Source organism: Panthera tigris, chromosome A1 (genome assembly GCF_018350195.1).
Source record: "Panthera tigris isolate Pti1 chromosome A1, P.tigris_Pti1_mat1.1, whole genome shotgun sequence".
NCBI classification, from domain to species: domain Eukaryota; kingdom Metazoa; phylum Chordata; class Mammalia; order Carnivora; family Felidae; genus Panthera; species Panthera tigris.
In genome coordinates this window covers 131,419,774-131,438,098 of record NC_056660.1, presented here as the reverse complement: position 1 = coordinate 131,438,098, position 18,325 = coordinate 131,419,774, and the positions used below count along the sequence as shown (strand labels likewise).

General features: G+C 35.8%; 1 protein-coding gene across 2 annotated transcripts in view; it reads right to left on the bottom strand.

Annotated features, from left to right (window-relative positions):
• Positions 1-18,325, bottom strand: part of CWC27 (CWC27 spliceosome associated cyclophilin) — a 194,361-nt gene that overhangs the window by 95,752 nt on the left and 80,284 nt on the right. For both annotated transcript variants that reach the window (XM_042987633.1, XM_042987632.1), the window contains exon 11: positions 5,708-5,811. In XM_042987633.1, coding sequence (XP_042843567.1) covers positions 5,708-5,811 — 104 coding nt within the window. The remainder of the gene's footprint in view (positions 1-5,707; positions 5,812-18,325) is intronic.

Below are 18,325 nucleotides of genomic sequence, written 5' to 3'. Positions count from 1 at the left end.
CTTCGGCTCAGGTCATGATCTCGTGATCCGTGAGTTTGAGCCCCATGTTGGGCTCTGTGCTGACAGCTCAGAGCCTGGAGCCTGTTTCAGATTCTGTGTCTCCCTCTCTCTCTGACCCTTCCCCGTTCATGCTGTCTCTCTGTCTCAAAAATAAATAAACGTTAAAAAACAAAAAGAATATAGTCAAGCTCACACTTAAAACCTTTTTAACAAAAAATAGGATTATAGAAATGTAACTTAGAAAGCATATGAAAGAAATATTTATTTTGAAATTTTGATTTATGTTGTATTTATATATAGCTATATTGATTACAGGCTTTAACTGCAACTAACACAGTATTAAAATTCAAAATTTCCAGGGGCGCCTGGGTGGCTCAGTCGGTTAAGCGGCTGACTTCGGCCCAGGTCATGATCTCGCGGTCCGTGAGTTTGAGCCCCGCGTCGGGCTCTGTGCTGACAGCTCAGAGCCTGGAGCCTGTTTCAGATTCTGTGTCTCCCTCTCTCTGACCCTCCCCCGTTCATGCTTTGTCTCTGTCTCAAAAATAAATAAACGCTAAAAAAAAAAAAAAAAAAAAAAAAAAATTCAAAATTTCCATTTGTAGGATTTCGATAGGACAAAATGAAACCAGAAATAGCTATATTTTCTTCCTAAAATTTAAAATTATTTTTATACACCACTGTACATTTATTAAAGGTCTTCTCATTATTTAATTTACTTCTTACAAGAATCTTGAGGGGTACACAAAACATTTTCTACATGGATTTACAACAAGAGAATGGAGTCACACAGGCTTAGTAACTAGACTTAAAAGTTGTAATACTTTCCTGTTTATTTTTTGATAAGATATAATAGCCTAAAGTATTCTTCTAACCTTTAGTGTTACATATAACAAGCACTTAGTATTACTATCAAAAATTACTATTAAAAATAACAAAATTGGGGCTCCTGGCTGGCTCAGTCAGTTCAGCATCTGACTGTTGCTTTTGGCTCAGGTCATGATCTGATGGCTCCTGAGTTTGAGCCCAGTGCACCAGTCTCTGTGCTGCTGGTGTGAAGGCTGCCTGGGATTCTCTCTCTTTCTCTCTCTTTCTCTGCCCCTCCCTCACTTGTGCGTGCATGAGCTCTCTCTCTCTCTCTCTCTGTGTCTCTCTCAGAAAATAAATAAAAAACTTTAAAAAAACACCAAAATTAATGTATTTTTAGACTCTCTAAATTAGCAGATGTGGTACATGCATCCAGATGTAAATTCGTTTGGAAGATAGGTCTATATTACACAATAGTTTATACATCAAAATATTCAAAATGCTCTTTTTAATAATGGATTATCTACTTCTAAGTTTGTTGGCAAATTAAATTTCTAGATATAGCATATAATATTCAAAAGACAAAACCATCCAGAGTTGCCATAATACTCAGATAATTTAGTCTTGGATTAAAATAAAGTGTCTTATAAAAGCCAGATACGCAGGGGCTTTTATAATTCAGGGGCATTATATGCACGGATGTGTGGGTGGCTCAGTCAGTTAAGCGTCTGACTCTTAATCTTGGTTCAGGTCATGATCTCACGGTTCATGAGGTCAAGCCCCATGTCAGGCTCTGTGCTGATAGTGAGGAGTCTGCTTAGGATTCTGTCTCTTCCTCTCTCGGCCTCTCCCCTGCTCATTCTCTCTCTTTCTCTCAAAATAAAATAAACTTAAAAAAAAAAAAAAAAAGCCAGATATGCAGCCATATAGCCCAATCAAGAAATCTTTCTTGAATTGGTTCAGATGATGTATGAAGTTATAGAGCCAAGGTCAAATATCACTTTCAACTTCTTTTCATGTGATGATCTTACTATGAAAATGCTTATGAGAACTTTTGGATCTGTTCCCAGAGTTTATATAGTTCTAACCATGGAATATCTTTCACCTGGGAAGATAGGCTAAGTTCTGACATATATTCAGGGAGGCTTAAAATTCACAAATCTTCCATAATAAATTAAAAGAATTTTTTTTAATGTTTAATTTACTTTTGAGAAAGAGAGAGCACGAGCGAGGAAGGGAAAGGAAGAGACACAGAATTTGAAGCAGGCTCCAAGCTCTGAGCTGTCAGCACAGAGCCTGATGTGGGGCCCGAACCCACGAACCGTGAGGTCATGACCTGAGACAAAATTGGACGCTTAACTGACTGAGCCACCAGGCGCCTCTGTAATAAACATTTTTCTAACATTATACATACTAGTCAATTTAAAAAGATCAAGTAAGTTTAGAGGAAATACAATTCCAAGAAAAAGGTAATTTATAACGCATCACAGATAGGGGCTAAAAGCAAATTTTGTTCAGCATTTTAACAAGATGGTGATAATACAAAATTGCTCCTAATAGCATTCTAAAATTATTAGAATCAAAATAAAAAGACTGACTTAGTGCCTAGATCTTGGTTTCTAAATACAATGGAAAACAAGAATTCCCTGAAGTGGTTGATTCCAGGCCTGGAGAAGGGAAACCACAAGATCAATTTGGGCTTCTAGTGCTAGAAAGTAAAAATGTTCTCAAAGTGGGAGCCAGTTGAAAAGACACAGGAGCCAACCTGAAAGAACTACTAATGACCAATTCTGGTACTATCTGAACAACAAAATAAATCATGATAGTTTGGGATTATAACACATAGAATAAAATAAATATTCACAAGTTCATATTGATATAAATAAGTGAATAGTGATATAAATAAGTAATAGAGAAAGAGAGCGAGAGAGACCTCTTTCTTAAAGAATTCCAAGTAATAAAAGTAGTAAGAAAAAGGAAAATAAAAATTTACCATTAGAACACCACAGTAAATAACTGTTGCCTATAGGCAAGATCCACCAATGGATACTAAAATTAGCGGAGGTAAGCTTGAAAAGAAACAGAATAGTCTCACAGTATCTCCCCCCAAATACTTAAAATCTCAAAGGGAAAGAGTAACTTTAGAGTGTAGCAACTCAACAGACACCACTTTAAATTAGTCATCAAGGCAGTATTACCAGTAAAAAGACAACAGACAACTTTATAATGCACTGGGAAGGACATATCATTTCTGTGGCAATCTTGCCAAAAAAAAAAAAAAAAAAAAGCATAACCTTAATCTAATCACAAGACAACATCAGACAAACTCAAATGAGACATTCCCCAAAATATCTAACTAGGACTCCTCAAAGTGTCAAAGACATGAAAGATAAGAAAAGATTGAGGAACTGTCATAGATCAGAGGATACTAAGGAGGAACATGATGACTCAATACAGTATGGAATTCTGGATGGAAAAACAGAACAGAAAAACAATGGTAGTGGGAAAATGGGTGAAATTCTTATCAGGTCTGTAGTTAGTTAACAGTCATGTATTAACATCAATTGCTTGGTTTTCACCATTGTACTATGGTTATATAAGACCTTCATGTTAAAGATATATGGGAATTCTGTATTTGCAACTTATCTGGAAGTCTAAAATTATTTCAAAACAAAGCAATCAAAAATAAATAAAATGACCCACTTTTTGTAGAAGCTAATTTTAAATGATATTCAGATTTAAGGAAACTCCAGGATATTTCTGGAAGATATAAGGAAAATTAAATTGAGAAAAGTAATTCCTAATATAATTCTCTAATTATGGCATAACAAAATGGTTTTATATGGCTTTCTCATCAACAGACTGAAATAAGCTCTAGAAGAAATCTTCTCTTTTGTGTTAAGAAATCATTCTAAGACTCAAACGTTTCTTTAATTGCATTTAATATTTTAAAGGCAGATAAATAATTTAAAACAGCACTACTTATATTTAATATAAGCCTTAACTATAAAGCACTATTGCAGTAATTATCTATTTCCAATTCTCTCACTCTGCCTAGATCATGAACTATAAAGGTAAGAACCTCCATCCATTGCCAACTTCATACCCCTAGTCCTGCATGGTTCTTGAGGAATGGGAGTACTAATAATTATTTGCTCAAAAATGAATTAAAATTTAAGTAAAAGATCTTTCTAGTTGAAAGGAATTACTCTCATATATTTAAAATGCTTTTAATTATAAGGAACAATACTCTGAGAAAATTATGTCTAAACTTAAAAAATAGGGGTGCCTGGGTGGCTCAGTCAGTTGAGCGCCCGACTTCAGCTCAGGTCATGATCTCACAGTTCGTGAGTTCGAGCCTTGCGTCGGGCTCTGTGCTGACAGCTCAGAGCCTGGAGCCTGCTTCGGATTCTGCGTCTCCTTCTCTCTCTGCTCCTTCCCCGCTCATGCTCTGTCTCTCTCTGTCTCTCAAAAAAAATGAATAAACATTAAAAAAAAAATTAAGCTTAAAAATAAAATAACCTTCACTGTATTTCTTTCAAGTCGCAGTATTGCCAATATAGCTTGTTTCTGTTCAGGGTTATACTTTATCTACATGACCTGGTCACACATAAGTTTATCTTTTCTTTTCTTTTCTTTTTAATTTTTTTTAATGTTTATTTTTTTGAGAGAGAGACAGAGTGTGAGCAGGGGAGGGGCAGAGAGAGAGGTAGATGAAGATTTCCAAGCAGGCTCTAGGCTCTGAGCTGTCAGCACAGAGCCTGATGTGGGGTTCAAACTCATAAACTGCGAGCTCATGACCTGAGCTGAAGTCGGATGCTTAACCTACTGAGCCACCCGGGTGCCCCTTTCCTTTCTTTTAAATAGAGCTTATAATTTGTGTCATCATGGGGAGTTAATTTTTTAATAGTTTCATTCAAATATATTTTGGTGACTTTGAATTCTTCATTAAGTACCTGCCTTTACTATAACAGTCATTGGGGGATATGGTGCAAATAATCTAAGAACTATGTCCTTTAGACAGTTATGTGGTTATTACCTGTGCTACTTAAAATAAATACTAATGCTGAAGTGCCTGGGTGGCTCAGTTGGTCAAGCATCCAATTCTTGATTTTGGCTCAAATCATGATCTCACAGTTCATGAGATTGAGCCCTGTGTTGGGCTCTATGCTGACATCATGGAGCCTGCTTGGGATTCTCCCTCTCTCCCTCTCTCTCTCTCTCTCTCTCTCTCTCTCTCTCTCTCCCTGCCTCTCCCTCTCCCTCTCACCCCTTGCACCTACCCCACTTGTGCTCTCTCTCTCAAAGTAAATAAACTTAAAATAAAGCCCTAATAGCTTCATAAAAATCATAGTAAAATTAAGAATATATTTAACCTATATAAATAGAAGGGTATTATTTTGATTAATTTTTTATCAGCTTTATTGATAGTTTAGATTTTCAGTATCTTAACAAAAACAAACAAAAAACAAGAGTTTATATTTCATACTATTCAAACCAATGCACAAATATTTACACAAGTCCCAAATATAGGGCCTAAATGCTTTTTAAAAATGTTTTAAAGGGTATGCAATATAAGAAATGAACATTCCATTCTTGTGCACTCCTAGACATGTGTTATGGCAACATTTAAGTTTTGCCTGAGGACAAGTCTCTTAGTTTTCATTAAGCTTCTTAGAATACCAGTTATGATCATGTTTGACTGAATTTACTTCATAGACAAAATCCTAAATGGAAATTTATTTTATTGGCTAACTGTCTAAGTATTAAAAAAAAAAAAAAAAAAAAAAGCAAAACTTAGAAAGGAGGGAGGAGGGAAAGAGGAGAAAAGGAAGGAAGGGGAGATGGAGGGAAGAGGGTAATGTTGTACAAGCGAAAATAAAAACCTGATAAATATCCTTACCTTCACTTTTTTTTTCTGCTTGTTTTGTTGCATTTTCTACTTTTTTTTGTTTTGCTGCTAACAGTTCCCGCTTTAACTGTCTTGCTTCTTTTCGGAGCTCGTCACTGTAAAGCAAAAACAGTTATATAAAGTACATAATACACGGAAATAAAAAATTGTTTAGCAAAAACAGGCATATTGTTTTTTACATACACTAAATCCCTAAAAAAACACAAAAAAAATAATGTAATTCATTTTGTTTCTTACCTGTGTATTGTGCTATGGAAACAGAGCTATCGAGTATTTTAGAAGCTATCATTTTTTAGAATAGCAATATAATATGAATTACCTATAAAATATACTCCCTATCAAGTATGTTAAACAGAAATAGATAAATGATAAATATCCCACTATTCTAATTCACTTGCCAGTTTAGCATTCTAGTTCCAGTTTAATAATTCATGAAGATCCTGAATCAAAACAAAATTTTAATATAAATTCTACTTACTAAACTTGCACATACACAAAAAGATGTGGCTTTAAAACTTGGTGAATTCCTCAACTGGCACCAGTAGCTACCATTTATTAAGCAATTACATGCTAGGTGCGGTGCTAAAATGTTTTTAAACTCAGTTTTTTAAACTCAATTAATTTTTAACCCACTTAATACCATAATTTGGCAAAAAATTTCCTCTTCTGTGAAACCTACAAGGCTGAGGTATTCTGATGATTAGTACAATCATGTATTAAAGGTAAACTGGGATATAAATATTGACTTCACTACAAGTCACTAGGTGGCTAGCTTCTACAAAGCCAGTTTTAGGACATATTCAAATTCATGTGCTTATAAAAAATTAATTACCCATGACATGAACACTTAGGGTCACTAGTGGCCAGTCAAACTTTGAATGTCAGGCATCTACTCTATTTCAGTAAAAGCTAGAGTGGATAACAGACACTCAAAGAACCACTGTAAACCCAAGTAGGCAACAAGTCTAGAAAAGGTCTCCAAAGACACCCAAGCCACAGTTTACCGGGATCTTAAATCTAAATACTTCCATACTGATTCAAACTTTGTGCTTCTTCCTGGTCCCCAAATCTCATACTTTATTTTTCTTTTAAAGCATGTCATATATTAGTTACCAAAGTAATAGGTCGTACAATGTGCACAACTCAATTCTTACTACCTCTTTTCTACATCAAACACAAATGGCTATAATTTGTATCTGCTTGGCCTCCAAGATCCTGAATTCTGAAAATTCCTTCTAATTAAAATCTACTACCTACTTGGGGTGCTTAGGTGGCTTGGTCGGTTAAACGTCCAAATTCAGCTCAGGTCATGATCTCAAATTTCCTGAGTTCGAGCCCCGTGTCAGGCTCTGTGCTGACAGCTCAGAGCCTGGAGCCTGCTTTGGATTCTATGTCTCCCTCTCTCTGTCTGCCCCTTCCCTGCTCTCTCTCTCAAAACAAACAAACAAACATTAAAAAAAATTTTTTTAAATCTACTACCTACTTCCTCAGTTTTTCATTGCTATTGAACCTGTTCTCACTCAATATAATAATGAAAGCCAGCTTCTTCATAGTTCATGATCTGTCAGCCCTATTCTAACCCAACTGGCTCTCTATCCATTCTAGATGATACGGTCAGCTATTTCACTAATGTCCTCACCAGCACCTTTAATTTTCTTGACTTGTTTGTCCTTATGAATATGTGATAATTACCTAGAAGACCTTGTTCACAACATGTTCCTAGAGACAAACCTCCAGAGAATGTTATTTTGTTAGATGTGAGATGTTGCCTGGGAATTTGTCCTTGTAACAAGTTCTGGTTGATTCCAATACGCATTCAGGTTTGGGACCCAGTGCGTTAGGACTGCCATATAGCAATTATCTTCTCTTCTTTACAACTCCAAGCACTCCTACTTTACTAATCCTTTCATTCAGCCAACAAACATACTCAAATTTCCCTGGACTCTGCTCCAATCAAGTGATGATTATCTTTACCACTGGACTCTTGGCCTGAAAGAACAGTTTATATATAGAGTCTACTTTCTCAGCCTCAAACTTCTTAATCTCTTGCAATCTATCCTTCTTATACTCTATTGAAACTGCTTCTGTATCAACCAAATTCAATGGTCTTTTCTCAGTCTTCCTTTTCCTCTTTGGCTTCTCTATCATTCAATATTAACCACTCCTTCCTTCTTGAAATTCTATCCTAATCAGACTATGTACCATTTTAGAGTATTGATTCTCCAATCCTTATTCTAATTACTCTTTCTTTTCTCAATCTATAATTCTTGGTATTTTTCCCATTTCTGTACCTTGTACAATGGCATTTTGTCTAATCTCATAACATTTGTCTAATCTCATAACATCAGATATCACTTTCATATAGGTTATTTCCAAATCTAGATGTTTTGCTCTGAATGTTTGGTCCTGCATTTTTAACTGTTATAAACCTTCCTGTACATTAGTACTGTCCAACAGAAATATAAGGTAAGACACATATGCAATTAAGTATCCTAGCTGCCACATTAAAGAAATAGCAAAAGGAAACAGGTTAAATTAACAACTTGTTTTAACTCATTAACTTAGTATGTCCACAATATTATTATGTCAACATGCAACCAATATAAAAATATTAATACTGTATTTACTTTTTTTTTTTTGGTACTAAATGTTCTAAATCTGGTGTGTATTTTATACTTACAGCACACCTCAGTATAAACTAGCCACATTTCAAGGGCCCAGATCTAGATGGATAGTGGAGGCGAGACGCTGCAATGTTCAGACTTGAAGTCATCTCCTCCCTGCCCAAATCTGTTCCTTTTCATGAAATCCCTGTTTGAATGTGGAACTATTTTCCTCCTAATGACCAGACTTTAAACTTCCTCTGGGACTGTTCCCCCGCCCTTTCACTGAATCACTGTCGGAGTATGTCATTTTCCAATCTCTCTCACGTATAATACTCCTCTTGACTCTCAACATCAATGCCCAGTTTAGGCTCTCATTATGTATTTCTCAGATAAATTACTTCCTATTTCTTGAAGTTATATGAGCACAGGGAATAGCAACCACATCTTTACTCCATCCACTAAATACCATCTTTTATTATACTAATTAAAAAAATTTTTAATTTGGTAAGTAATACAGAAATTTAGATGATGTTTTCTGAATACTAAGGTCTTTGAGGGAAAGATTATTTTGAAAGTTGAAGAGGAAATGCTGCATGATGGCTAAACAAACTAGTTATGAGAGTCATTTGAAGTATGCGAAGAATGAGGCAATGACAGTATATACTGTTGCAGAGGTAGTAATGCACAGTTATTGAAAGGATTAACTTTGAATTCAGAAAGTCTTGATTTAAAAGCTAACTCTAACACTTATTATCTGAGTGGCCTCAGAACAATTATTTAACTTCTGTGAGACTCAGTTTCCTCAACTATGAAATGGGGGTAAGATATTTAAAATATTGGACAGACAATACATGTTCAACAAATGGTAGCTATTATTATTTAGATCATGTTAAAATAGCATTACAGTTAAGGGTTGTTTGCGATGTAGGAATATTTCTTTATTATGTTATTTACTACAAATAAATGCTACCTCTACTACATATGGAGATCAACTCTTCATAATTTTTATAAAGGGCAATGAATGCATAATGCCAGCTTCTAAAAATCTATCCTTAAATAGTCAAAGACTTAGATGCACTGTTTAAGTAGCCATAATAACAGCTAGTGGCACCACGGTGGCTCAGTTAGTTAAGTGTCCAACTTCGGCTCAGGTCATGATCTCACAGTTTGTGAGTTCGAGCCCTACGTCAGGTTCTGTGCTGACAGCTCAGAGCCTGGAACCTGCTTTGGATTCTGTGTCTCCCTGTCTCTCTGCCCCTCCCTTGATCGTGCTCTGTCTCTCTCTCTGTCTCTCAAAAATAAACATTTAAAAATTTTTTTAAAAACTTCAATAACATATAAAGTGAATAATGAATAAAAACTAAAAAAAGACAAAGTAAGATAGAGAAGGGAAGTTCTATAAGATTATTAAAAATTGGTTCATTATACTAAATTTTTCAAGTGATTCAGAATTTACAACATTGTTAAAATCTTTCAGACTATTCAAATAACACTATCTGTTGGTACTTGAGGAATCCATAACTCTTAGAATGAAGTGCAAGTTTTTAAACTAGTCTTTAGGTCACAGTCTGTATATTGTCTAGAATATAATCTTATCCATTGGTGCTAGAATATCTTTAAACTGTTAAAATGAGAACAAAAGTTGTAAGCCTGGAGTTTATGTCACCTGAACACTGCTAAACTATGGGCTTGCTTTAGAGTCCAGGCAGTATCTTTATGCCTTCAGAGCCTAGTTTCTGCTTGTATGGTAAAACAAATGGCTTCTGTAAGCTACTATTAACTCTGAGCTAATTGACTTTTTTCTCTAATAGGTATGTTTCTAATCTGAATTCATTTGAATTTTAATATGGTTTATATTTTATGGTTTATATTATATTTTATTTTTGATAGGGAAAGAGTGTGACTGGGGGGAGGACAGAGAGAGAGAGGGACAGAGGATCCAAAACAGGCTCTTCACTGACAGCAGGGAGTCCAATGTGGGGCTTGAACTCATGAACTGTGAGACCATGACCTGAAGTGAAGTCAGATGCTCAACTGACTGAGCCACTCAGGTGCCCTGGAAAAGAGAATGTCTTTAAAACAAATCATCCCAATAAAATATAGCAGCCTAGAAATTATAGTAGCCTTTGTATATTTAGTAATAGCAAAGAAAGTACTAATTTCTTCAACAATTTCTGGAGCATCTAATATTTGTACGGTACCATTCTGAGTGATGGCACAGAAATCAAAGTGAATAAGGAGGGAAAGGAACCTAGTTAGCCAGATTCTTTAAACCAGTCACCTCCCTAGTTACCACTTAATCTCCTCAAGAACCTGTGATATAGGCATTTTACAGAAAGAAGTCTGAGGCTTGTGGAGATTAAATACTTAGCCTGAAGTCACACAGTCTATCAGTCACTGATAGAGGTAAAAACTAAAAATGGGATTGTCCATATTCTTTACATTATGGTACACTAATACCTTGAGAAAATCTCCAAGGAGCCTAAATTCCAATGAGGGACATAAATCTCATACATGAATAAATAATAACAGTACATAGTTGTTTGTTTTTTCTTTTAATATTTATTTCTGAGACAGAGAGAGACAGAGCATGAGTGGGGGAGGGGCAGAGAGAGAGAGAGAGAGAGAGAGGGAGACACAGAATCCGAAGCAGGCTCCAGGCTCTGAACTGTCAGCACAGAGCCCGGGCAGGGCTCGAACTCACAAATCGTGAGATCATGACCTGAGCTGAAGTCGGATGCTTAACCAACTGAGCCACCCAGGCTCACCCAGTTAACATGGTTAATTGCCATGACAAAGAAATGACTGAAGCATTTTTCAACTCAGAGAGGGAAACATTACAGCAGGCTAAATAAGGGATGGCTTCACAGAGGAGGCATCTGATTTGGGCCTCCAAATTCATCTCCAGAGAGATGAATAGGAGTTACCCATGTGGAGGTACAGTGAAGAGGCAGGTACTTAAGTAGTGTGTTTAAATGAAAACAGGGAGGTGGTGAAACACAGGGTGTATGCTAAAACATTAGGCTATAGAATAAATGATTTAAGGGGCTGGGGGCTAGTAACAAAAGATAGGGCTAGGAAGAGAATCTGCGACAGTCTAAATGCCAAGCATTCATGAGTGACCAGATGGGAATATTTTCCTTGAGTTTCTCTACAGCTTTGAGCTTCCTTTTTTTTCTTTCTTTTTTTTTTTTTATAACCAATTTCTCAACTGTTCTTGTTGCTTCACTTTACCTGCTTTCCACCTATTTTAATACTTTACTAGTAACCATGCACTACTAAACTGCTGTCTTAGAAAAAGTAACTTATGACCTCCTAATAAAAAATTTCCACAGCTTCCCATTGGATGCTAACTTAGACCTTCAGTAGAATCTCACTTTGTTGACCACCTTACCTCTGACCTTTTAGAATCTCAGACATAGTGTCATGCCAGATCTCCTCCTACCTTACTAATATTCTGTCTCTATTTCCACTGGCTTTTACTCTTCCACGTCCTGCTTCTCAAATGTAGGGGCTTCTCAGTAGCTTAGTCTCAACCCTCTTTCTTTTTCTCTTTTCTTTAGAAATCTCATCCACATTCAGGACTTCAATACCATCTATCTTAATGCATTCAGTGCATAAAATCAAGATTGTTAGCCTGATGCTTTTTACATATTTCCACTTTCAAGCTTAAATCGTATTTCTAACTGCCAGATGGATACTTGCATTTGATATTCCACAAATACATCAGATTTACCATTTTAAAAGTCAGACTGATCATTTTGGTTTCTCAAAAAACACCACCTTATTTCTGTCTTTCCTGTTTTTGAGCCACCAAAATGCTGGTTGTCAGGCCTACCTGCTAGTATTTCTCCTGTATCTTCTAAGCTGATTAGTAGTCACATCCTTCTTTTACAAAGTCTCTTCTTTTCTGTGGTCAGGGACAGGTGTTTGGATTTTCACAACTGCACTCACAACAGTCCTCCTACCTGGTCTCTGTGCCTCTGGTTTGGCCATTCTTCCATTCATTTAGCACACTTATGCCAAACCTACAATTCTACTCCCCTGATCTCATAATTCCCTAAATCCTACTGAATTGTGCACTAAGTTTCTTTCTCAAGCATGTGAATCCTCCCAAAAGCTACCTTCAAACTACTATTTCAACCTTATCTCTCACATATCCTCTACAGTTACTCTAAATTTTAGCCAGAAACATACTAGTCAAAATTACGTTGGCAAACTTTAAGATTCAGCACATGTACCCCTTTGTTCCTGCTCTTTCCGTGACCTAAAATGGTCTTTCTTCCCTATCTCTGTCTACTCAAATCTTCCTCAGCTTTCAACACTTCATAGAAAAAGTGGACTTGATCACAGCATTGGGGCAAGGTTGTCAACCTCACTGAGCCTTGGTTTTCTCTCATCTATAAATTGTGGCTATATTCAGCATATGTATTATAACAAGACTAGTGCAAAGATTAAGGATGAGCATGAGTAAAAGCACTATCAGCTGCTTAGAAGGCAGGGTTTTTTAATGACAAAATAATCCAAAAAACTCATAACTATCAAATTACATAAGCAATTTAAATAATTAAATAATCAATAATTTTAAGTAAAATTTGATGGTAAAATGATACTAAGTGCTATGCTATTAAAGGTATCTACTCTAATGTGATTGATGGGTTTTTTTCTTTTTATTTTTTTAAAGTTTATTTATATTTTGAGAGAGAGAGAGAGAGAGAGAACGCACACACAAGCAAGCAGGGGAGGGACAGAGAGAGAGAGAGAGAGAGAGAGAGAGAGAGAGAGAAAACGCACACACAAGCAAGCAGGGGAGGGACAGAGAGAGAAGCCCAAGCAGGCTCCACACTGGCAATGCAGAGCCAGACGTAGGGCTTGAACCCATGAACTGTGAGATCACGACCTGAGCCAAAACCAAGAGTCAGACACTTACCCCAGGTGCCCAGGTTTGTTCTTTTTAAAACTAATGTCCATTCCAAAGAGTAAACAAAAAAACACTTCAGTAAAAACAGAGACATGTTTATCAGAAGACCTAGACCCAACATCATTATATGGCCACAAGAAAGCATCCTTCTTTGCCTCACTTTTATCATCACCCAGTACATTCTGAGAAAGGTGTAAATTCATATTTCTGAAGTGCATAGTCGTAATTATAGTATAAGTGTAAAAAATGATAATATTATACAGATAGTCTTGTTTCAACTTCTTTGTATTAAGGATCTTGACACCCATTATTTAAGGAAATAGTGAGATGCCAAACAGTCATCTTTGTCATAGATACAAAAAGTTGAAGTATAGAGACACTAAGAGACTTTTTTCAATATTGCCCAAGTCAGTAATGGAACTGTAAACATGACACAGGCTTCTGATTCCTTATGTGGGATCTCACTTAGTTTGCTAACTATTCACTGGGTGAAAAGTACATTTAGATTGAATACCTTATTTTTTGGCCAAACATTTTTTTTTATACAGCAGAAGACACTATGAATAAGTAACTACACAGGAAAGTTTTTATAACTATAGTATGCTTAAATTTTTATCAGACTGCTTATATTACTTTATATAAGTAGTTAAAAATCTTTCATTTTTATTTTATTTATTTTTTTAATGTTTATTTATTTTTGAGAGAGAGAGAGAGACAGAGAGACAGAGAGAGACAGACAGAAGCAGAGAGAGGGAGACACAGAATCTGTAGCAGGCTCCAGGCTCTGAGCTGTCAGCACGGAGCCCGATGTGGGGCTCGAACTCACAAACCGCAAGATCATGACCTGAGTCAAAGTCAGACGCTTAACTGACTGAGCCCCCCAGGGGCCCCGAAAATCTTGCTTTTTTAAAATTGTGCAGCTTTTAAACTTGAGATTGAAGATTTAAAATGGCAAAGAACAATTATCTTGCATAATTTTCAGTCAGTTTTTATTTTTTCCCAGATGCTTTTCTCATTTTCTCCAATTTCCAGGAAGGTGCCTTAGGAAAATTTTGAATTATATCTGTTCTTTTTTCTTATGGCATGAGAAATATTATCTTAATATTAGGGTGATGAACTCAAACACTGACCTTTTCTAACATTCACCTTCAAAAAAAAAAAAGGTAAGGTTATTAAGACCTGTTTGACATGCTTTTGAAAAGAACTTTAGTCTACAAAAATGAAGTGGACAGTAAATGAATTTGTTTAGAGACCTTATTAAGCAAGCTGACAGCTAAACATATGTCCACTACAGATGACTGTTTCTTGGACCAGACATGTAGTACTTGCAGTTAGCTTAAGCCTATTTCCCAACATCTGATAAGAATTCATAACACATGGAAATGATTGCAAAGCAAACAGTACACCCTTCATGGTTTTTAGCCTGCTGCTTTAATCACAAAGATACTGAATCTGTTTGTAATGAAACAACAGCTTGGCTGTTGATGAAATCATAAAATAGCCATAATAGAAGCCTGTCACAGGTATTAAAACTATAAGTGTATGGCGTGAGTTTTACATTTATGGTATCATCAGCAGGAACAGGGATGGAGGTTTACCATGTATCGGAATGTATACTATGTTGTAGTTTATACATGAATTTTGAAAATATATAGATATATCCAGGAAATATCTAACCAAATTAAATAAGGGAAACTTGTTGTATCTTTAAAGCTCTGCTTTACCTATTACTAGCAGGATGGCCTTAGACAACTAAGTTAAGCAATCTAAGTCTCAGTTTCTGCATCTCAAAAGGTGAAAAGCAGTAAGGTTGTAAGAAATGAATACAATTCCATGGAAATTGCTTACCATACTTAACATGACGCTGGGCCTAGAGTGTGTACTCAACATTGGTTTGCTTCTATTATTATTTATCTCACCCCCGCCACCGACACTATTTCTACTTTTACTATTTACAGAATCAATTACTGACAAAATGAGACCTCAGGCTAACTAAAGAGATTAAAACGGCATATCCTTTTCTCAAGAATGCACAGATTTCAAAAACTTACTGATAAGTTTTTATGTCTGATGCACTGTTTGGATTAAATACCATATGCTACAAAAATGAAAAATGTAGCAGTTTCAAAACACTAAAAATTACAAAACTCACATATCTTAATTCTGGTCACTGAACACTTGGAACTGAATTGCTTATTTTCTTTCATTGTAATCTAGTTGAGAAGGTAAAGAATAAACAAGTCAACTTAGAAACGGATATACACTTACAAGTTCTATGAGGGAGGCTAATGGAGAACCTGCCGTATTTCAACCTAAATGATCTTAGAAGAAGATATCTATCAAAAGACAGGTTTGGGGTGCCTAACTGGCTCAGTCAGTTATGCATCTGACTTTTGATTTCGGCTCAGGTCATGATCTTGTACTCTGTGGGTCCAAGCCCTGCATCAGGCTCTTTGCTGGCAGTGTGGAGCTTGCTTGGGATTCTCTCTCTCTCTCCCTCTCTCTGTGCCCCTCCCCTACTCACACACTCTCTCTCTTTCTCATAATAAATAAATAAATAAATAAATATTTAAAAAAAGATAAGGTTTAATCTGAGAGATAATGTTCTACATGTCCTTCATAATCTGTTGGACCAATACGTAGGAATAGAAAGACTCCAATTTGGAAAAAAGGAGGAGTCTAAATGCACCTGCACATAGCCTTAAGACTTAAAATTTTACTCATTTCATATGAAGGATCACATTTATTTCTACATAAAAAGTTTAGACATCTGATGTAGGTTGCCATTAATCTTTGTAAGATCTCTCTCAAATTTCAGAAAATTTTGTTCTTTTCCAAATCAGACTAAACAATGAATCCTGCACAAAATGATAAAATGTCCGCACTGGTAGGTGATATTGTTATTCTGTCTAAACACCATGTAAGAAGTTCAGAATCAAACATGTTATTTTATAGCGAGACCTTGGCTTAGCCAATATTTCATAGAAGTGGAGTAAATTTGTTGTGGCAGAAATTCGATCTTTAGCCATATGTCTATTCCCCACTCCAACTTTACGAATGATATTAACTGAATATGAAAAACATGAGATTTCCATTTCCAGTAAGGCTTCATACAAGGTAATCTGAAAATTCTCTTGCAATCAAATACCAAGAAGAGCTGAATAAAGTACATTTAAAAAATGTAATAAATGCATAACTTAGCTCTTTAAATATATAGCTTAGCTCACTAAAAACCAAGGGGTTGAAAAACAAGGAGAGGACTGAGAACTAGAGCAAGAGGCATTGCACTTGTTACTGGGCCACTGAGTTAAGTGGTCTCAGTAATCTAGGATTGGGTTTTAACTTGGGGCTTTAATCATGAGGACTGAAGTAGTACTCCTACACATAAATCTAAGGATTCTCTACTCATTGGAAAGGTGGAAATAAACACATCTACTAAAAAAGCACAAGAAGACTATAAAACAGGTTGTCTGTCTCAGGTCCATGCAGGAAAGCAGGCTCTCAAACTAATGAATATTCTCAAAACATCTCAGGAGTATTTTTAATTAAAATTACCAGTGATCTATAGTACTTTAATGGGCCTGTTGGAACAAAAGGCAAATCTTCTCCGAAGGAAGAAATCCTCAATCATATTTCAAAGAACACTCAAGAGTTCTTAAAAAAAACAAACAACCTCCCAATAAAAAGACTTCACAATATCATTAATATATATATATATAAAAAAAAAACGGCATTGTGAGTGAGAATCAGAGGAACAACAAATAACAGAACCTGACTCTCAAAATTTCAGACTGCAAAAATAAAACAAGTATGTTTATTATATGGAGAGAATAAAAAATTGAATACAAAATCCACATCCATGACTGGAAAAAGAATCAAAACAACTTTCAGAAGGGATGAATAGCTAAAATTAAACTCAATGAACTATTGAATAGCTGAATAAAAGAGATTGAGTGAATTAGATATATCTGAAAACGCACATAACACAAGATGGAAAACACAGAGGAAAAAAAAATCAACAACTGTGGGTGGTTAGAAGAAATGGGAGACAAAGTGAGAAGGTCCATTACAGGTGGAATTGCAGAAAGAGAAAATAGAAACTGAAATTGAGATAATGTCTGAGAATTTTCCAAAACTGATGAAAAATGTTAGTCTTTACGTTCAGGAAGCTCAATGAATTCAAGCAAGATAAATAAAAAGCAAATCCAAATGCTGACATATCATAGTCAAAATGCGGAACACCACAAATTAATCTAAAACAACTAGCATAATTAAGGATAAATCATTTAAAATTAAATACACCTTTTTCTTTGACAGAGAAAGTAGCCTGACATATTGTGAGAATAAAGCAGTTATACACTCATGCAGCATAAGGCAAGAATGATATCTTTCATTGTTGTCATTAAAGCAAAGAACAAATAATGGCTGGGTGCTTAAGCAAAAATGATTATGGATTAGTCCTAACTAGCTTAACTCTTTCAAGAATGTGAAAAAACAGGTCAAAGTTAAGGTTGGGATATATTTCTACCAACACACAACCAGGTTCTTACCCATTTTCTGGCCTATAATGCTGTCTTGGGTATAAAGCAGAGGACAAAACAATTATAGGTGTAGGATATAGGGATGGATCCAGGGGGTAGCAGGAGTACTAGCAGCAGCAAGAATATAAAGACAGAGGGACATTTAGCTGACAGCACAACATGAGTCAACACCATGATGTGACTGCCAAAAAAGTGTGCATGATCATAGGTCTGATTAAAAGAAGTACACTATTCCCAATATTCATGTTACACTTTTTGCAGTTGTTCCACAGCCCTTGGTATTGTTTTGTTTCGTTCAGTCTTTATTCTCCCAGCTTTTTGGTTTACAGAGATTCTACTAATAAATATCCTCTAGCTCAGAGATTCTTTCCTCTGTGTCCAGTCTACTAATAAGCCCGTTCAAAGGCATTCTTCACTTCTCTTACAGTGTTTTTAATCTATAGTGTTTCCTTTTCGTTCCTTCTCATCTTTTTCGTCTTCATCTCTCTGCTTATGTTGCCTATGTGTTCTTTCATGTGGTCTCCCTTATCCAGTAGAGCTC